The 6,000-nt window shown below is 46.9% G+C and overlaps 1 protein-coding gene across 6 annotated transcripts in view; it reads right to left on the reverse strand.

Annotated features, from left to right (window-relative positions):
• Positions 1-4,804, reverse strand: part of whrna (whirlin a) — a 196,482-nt gene extending 191,678 nt beyond the window's left edge. For 5 of the 6 annotated variants that reach the window (XM_048558757.2, XM_059638129.1, XM_048558756.2 and 2 more), the window contains exon 1: positions 3,902-4,804. In XM_048558757.2, the coding sequence (XP_048414714.2) occupies positions 3,902-4,303 (402 nt within the window). In that variant the 5' untranslated portion in view covers positions 4,304-4,804. Of the gene's footprint in view, positions 1-3,726; positions 3,807-3,901 lie in introns of those variants that run through there. The other variant, XM_048558758.2, reaches the window with a different exon arrangement.
• Between the last annotated feature and the right edge of the window lie 1,196 nt (positions 4,805-6,000).

The raw sequence follows: 6,000 nt of genomic DNA on the forward strand, positions 1-6,000 counted from the left end.
ATTTTTAAATACTTTAAAAATGATATTTGCATTCCATTTCTCAACGAATCAAATGGGACAGTTGTCTCAATCTCATATGTGGCATTATCCACCTCTAACAATATATATTCATCTTCATTGGCTTACTCCATTCTCCCATTGCAGATATTTCCAGTAAATCAATAATCTCCAGCTTTAGCAGCTCACCTTCACTAGGTAATGGGATTCAGATGGTTGTGGGTTCAAATCCTCTTTCCAGAGATTTGAACATGCAATGATTTAAAGGCAAATTATTCTAGATGCTGGAGTTCTGAAAAAAAGAACAGAAAGTGCTGAAGAAACTCACCAGGTCTGATAACATTGCTGGAGAGAGAAACAGGTCTAAAAAGGAGTCATTTGACTGATAGCTTTAACTCTGCTTTTCTCTCCAAACATGCTGCAAGATCTGCTGAGATTTTCTTTTACTTTGGTTTGATTTGAATATACAATCGATCAATAAGGTACTGAAGGGATGCTGCATCGTCATAGGCGTCATCTTCAGAAGAGATGTAAAACTAATGCCTCATTTGGCCTTTCAAGTGGATGTACAATAATCTGTAAAACTAATGGAATACGTGCCATTAAATTCTTCATGTGTCCTCACCAATATTTAGCCTATCGTTAATTTCATTGAGAGATTACCTGGTCATTATTTCATTGCCATGCTTAAGTTGCCTGCCGTGTTTCTCTATATTGAATCCATGCCAACACTTCAAAAATACTTCATGAACTGTAAATTGCTGCTTTGGGACAACTTAAGACCATAAAATAGTACAAAATGCAACTTTTTGTGATGATGTAGAAGGAACGGAAAAGTTTACATTTTACTGTGCCTTCCTTTGAGAACTTGTCAATTTGTTCTAAGATAGCTGACTATCAGTAAGTTTTTATTTTTCACTTTACAAGATTAGTTATTGAACACTCCGGATCATTATCATCGGAGCAGATTTATTTCTCACAAATCCCACGGGATAAAACACGCTAGTTCTTTGATTTTTGGAGGCAATCTTTGCATTTGTAATTGAGAATGTCAATAATTGACGTCTATGGTGATGATTTTGCACATTAAATCCTTAAAACGTTAAATTCATGAGACTCATTTGCAACTTGTAACAAGCGCCAATGAGAGATTTATTTCCATTCTTTTGAACTGGATTAAAGACCAACGTCTGTACAATAAGTGTAGCAACAGGAACGGTGAACCAAGGTCGATACATGGAAAAATAATCTAACCGAACAGCGCGCCGCCTGCACCCAGCCCGCTTGTTGATCCTGGTTTTCTTCTTCGTTTATTGTACACAGATTCAAGTCAAGCCGCATCCTTCCTTGTAAGATATAAAATGTGAGGCTGGATGAACACAGCAGGCCAAGCAGCATCTCAGGAGCACAAAAGCTGACGTTTCGGGCCTAGACCCTTCATCAGAGAGGGAGATGGGGTGAGGGTTCTGAAATAAATAGGGAGAGAGGGAGAGGCGGACCGAAGATGGAGAGTAAAGAAGATAGGTGGAGAGAGTTTAGGTGGGGAGGTAGGGAGGGGATAGGTCAGTCCAGGGAAGACGGACAGGTCAAGGAGGTGGGATGAGGTTAGTAGGTAGGAGATGGGGGTGCGGCTTGGGGTGGGAGGAAGGGATGGGTGAGAGGAAGAACAGGTTAGGGAGGCAGAGACAGGTTGGACTGGTTTTGGGATGCAGTGGGTGGAGGGGAAGAGCTGGGCTGGTTGTGTGGTGCAGTGAGGGGAGGGGACGAACTGGGCTGGTTTAGGGATGCGGTGGGGGAAGGGGAGATTTTGAAGCTGGTGAAGTCCACATTGATACCATTAGGCTGACCTCCTTCCTTATAGGACTCGGAGCAGAGACAGTGTGCTGAGTTCTAAACACCGTTTGGTGTCTGGACCAATCTTAGTATTGTTTCCCCTCTCTTCGGGTAACTGTAGTATCCCCCAGAAAAAAAACACTTAGGGGCTGACGATATACACAGCAGTTAATAAGGATGGGGGCTGGAGTTACAAAACAGACTCGGTGCGCTGTTGTGGAAATAGTTCTCTCCACCCAGCTTCTGTTTCTCCGTGAAGTTCACCGAACATTCAGACCACAATAACAATCAAAGCAGACTCAAATGTATCAAATATAACAACCTCATTTACAAATGTACAGCCTCAAGCATATCTCCCGAATTTATTCCGAACATGCAATTGCGTACCAGACATTCTGACACGCTGTTTCTGAATTTGCAGGAACGGGTAAAAGCCAACGTTCAAACTTAGGTTCAGTCCAGCTGTACGTAACGTCAAACCTATATTAGCTAAGTTGTATGCTCACTAACTGAAACAGAGAGCCGCCCTTTGATAGGACGAGATGTTTTGGTTCCAAGTGATTTCTTTAATTGTTCAGTGTTTCAAGTAGTTATGAGTGAGCGCAGCCTCTACCCTGCGCCTGGCACTTGGACAAACGGACAGGACGACCTGCCAGCATCTCTGTGAATTGGTATCATTTTTGTAGCCTGTCATTAGAATACAGGTCATACATTTACTCTGCACGTCTGAATTCTAACAGGAGCCAAGCCAAACCTCAGGGACTTCACTCTTCCAGCTGCATCTGTAAAGGAGAAAACAGAGTGAATGTTTCGGGTCCGGTGACCAGTTCTGGGGAAGGACCAGAAACGTTAATTCTGTTTTCTCCTTCACAGATACTGCCAGATCTGCTGAGCTTTTCCAGCAACTTTGTTTTTGATCCTGATTTACAGCATCCGCAGTTCTTTTGGTTTTTACAAATATACGGCAGATCGAACTCTCGACAGCTCAATCCAATCAATAGCCGCTCTCCTTTCTTTCCGGCATTTTAACCCGACGTGATGTTTCTTTCCACACTTTGTAAGGGATTTCTCGCTGCTGCATTTTCACGGCTGCCCCATCCATTCGCTCGCTGGCTCTGATCGCTTTGCAACACATCTATCCCCATTCGCAGGAGAAACACTGTGCTCGAATTGATTTCTATTCAGTGTAGGACAGACCTGCCGTGAAAAAGACACGGAAAGTGCTCTCCTACAATATTTAAGGTTCCCAAGGGTCTTCCTGTCTCTGTAACAAACTGCAACACACCACCTCACGGTCGACTCAAATCTTGGACTCATAGGGTTAGAATACATTTACACCAGGTGCCAACGTTAGGGGACATTTGTTTTCTCTCTGTGGGATGACTGGACGTCTCTCAGGACCCAGTGACCATACCACTGTACGTAAACAACAGCAGTAAAAACTATTCTGCTTGCCTTTCTGCCGCTCTGGCGATGAATTGCTCATCCATTTTCCTATCTCTGTGGCTCCCCTTGCTGTCTAAGATTCACCAAATTCAGCACAAGGTTATCATTTTATCAGACATCTGTCTAATGTCAGCACCTGGGAACTTCATGGCTGGAATGTGATACTCCCCGTCCCACCGGCGAACAGTGCGAGTGAGAAGCATGAACATTAAAACAATAACTGAGGGTGAGGGGCGACTGTGAAGTCAGGTTGGATGAGAGCCCTGGACAACAAGGTGAATTTAAGGCGTGCAGTAAAAAGTGTTTGTAGCGCCACAGAGCTCTGCACCCTACTCGGGGAAACAGAATTGGAGATAGCAACGTTAATACCTAAACAAAAAAAAACAGCCCAGATGCACCCTTCTGTTTTACTCTAAAATATTCAACACGTATTTAATTCCATTCACTTACTTATTAATTAGTGCACTCGAAGAATAAATATTGGTCGGTTACAGCAGTGCAGGAGGCTGCTGGTATTTGCAATGAGCTGAACGTGTGGAGAGGGAAAAGGGGCAATTTAATCCCTTTCTGGGGTTGGGGCATGGTTATCTAGCCCGGATTCACGTTGAGCCAGTGAAACACTTACATGGACGTGGCTGGCAGCAGCGGCGGCGGAGCGGGCTTGGCTGCTGTCAGAGCCCGGGTTCAGCAGTTCGGTTTTCAGGTACAGTCCCTCCGAGGTGTACTGGTCAAACAGCAGCTGGTCCGACCTGGGGATGACCAGCCGCAGCATAGGCAGCAGCTGCCGCTTCTCCTGGCTGTTCAGGATCACTTTCAGAGTCTGCACCAAGTCGAAGACGTTCCGCTTGGAGTGGTAGGCGTTCAGGCAGTGGATGAACTGCTCCCGCTCGTAGTCGCTGAGTAAAACATTCAGAGCGTTGTGCAGCTTCCTCACGTTGGACGAGAGCGAGCGCCCGCCCGGGCCGCTCGCCGACACCATGGAGTTAGCCGAGGAGTTCAGCGACAGCCGCTCGAAGTCGGTGGACATGGTGCAGAGGGACCGCAGCAGGAGCGACGGGCCGAATGCCCTCCCTCCGTCCGTCCGATGCCAGCAGAGAGGTGGTGAGCCGGCTCAGGGAGAGCGACACAGGGCGGGCAGCACCGGGGGATGGAAGTGCGGGGAGGGGGGTGGTGCGGGTGGGATATGCCACTCAGCACCGCCGCTTGAGCCCCGGCTCTGGCCGCCTCGCCATGCCGCTGAAGGGAAGCTGCGCCGGCAGTTTCATTGCCGAGCCCCCGCGGCCAAGCTCCGGGGGCTGCCCGAATGCGGCATCGATCGGGGGGAGTCGCTCTCTCGATGCCCCCGGGGTGACTGGTCCGTGTGTCCTGGCGTCGCTCTGCCCCTGGGTTGGGGGGAGGGTGACCTCTCCCTCTCAGTCCTGGCTCATCTCTGTCTCGCTGTCCCGGAGTATCTATCTCACTCCTTGCCTTGCTGTACCTATCTATTCTGTGTGCGCGCGTGTGTATCTCTCTGTGTATCTCTTTCTCGCACCCGTCAATTTCATTCGCGGTCATTCCGCGCGGAAATGACGTCGCCGAGGCCGTTGCTAGGAGACCGCTGCTTCTCAGGACGCGCAGGCCAGACATGTGCTGGAGGGAAAGAGGATAGGATCTGAACCTGGGACAGAGAGAGAAAGGGTCAGAACCTGGAAGAGAGAGAGAGAGAGAGAGAGACGGGGACAAAGAGAAGTTTAGAGCCAGGGACAGAGAGAGGGTCAGAGCCTGAGACAGAGATGGGGCCAGAGCCTGAGAGAGAGAGAAAAAGAGAGAGTCAGAGACTGAGAGAGAGAGAGAAAAGATCAGAGCCTGGGGCAGAGCGAAGTTCAGCCCCAGGGATAGAGAGAGGGTCAGAGCCTGGGACAGAGAGGGGAGCCTGTTCACACTGTTAGAGAAAGATAGAGGGCCAGATGCTGAAAGAGGGGTCCAGACCCTAAGAGAGACCAAGATTCCTTTTGGTGAGTGAAGAACAACTTGGCACAACTTCCATCATTTATGGTTCTGTCATGGTACTCTTGCCTCTGAGGGGTAACATTCAAGCACAAACATCAAAGCTGATACTCCAGTGCAGTACTGAGTGAATACTGCTGTCTTTTGAATGAGACTTTTAAACTGTTGCCCCGTCTACCTGTTATGCAGGTGTAAGAAATTCCATAACGCTATTCTGCAGATCAACAAGGAAGGTTTAATTGTCCTGGAGAACATTTACCACTCAAATGACATCATTACAAACAATTATCTGATTGTAATCCTGTTGTTTTATTTAAGTGAATTCTTACTGTGCAAATTAACAGTTATGCTTCCTACATTATAACAAGGATCACTCTTCAAAAATACTTCAATGGTTGGAAAAATTTGAGACTTCCCATGATCATGAAAAGCATTGTATAAATGGCCTTTTCTTTCTCTTGTCAAGCGTCTACAGCACCATCAAAACTGCATGGGGTCAGGGCTGTTTACCATTTGAATGACAGGATACTCATTGAAGAACTAAGTGTCGCCATGGTTGAACAGCCGTGGGACACTTTGTAACGGTGAAATTTAGATTAGAACCCTTCAGCTGAAATTGGAAATTGATATTTGGACATAGTTTGCCAAGGTCAGGTATTTGACTTGTAATGCAGAGTTAAGGAGTGGGTGCACAAAATCACAGGTAAATTAAAATTTAAAGAACAAAGCACACAAAAC

Source organism: Stegostoma tigrinum, chromosome 29 (genome assembly GCF_030684315.1).
Source record: "Stegostoma tigrinum isolate sSteTig4 chromosome 29, sSteTig4.hap1, whole genome shotgun sequence".
Lineage (NCBI taxonomy): Eukaryota > Metazoa > Chordata > Chondrichthyes > Orectolobiformes > Stegostomatidae > Stegostoma > Stegostoma tigrinum.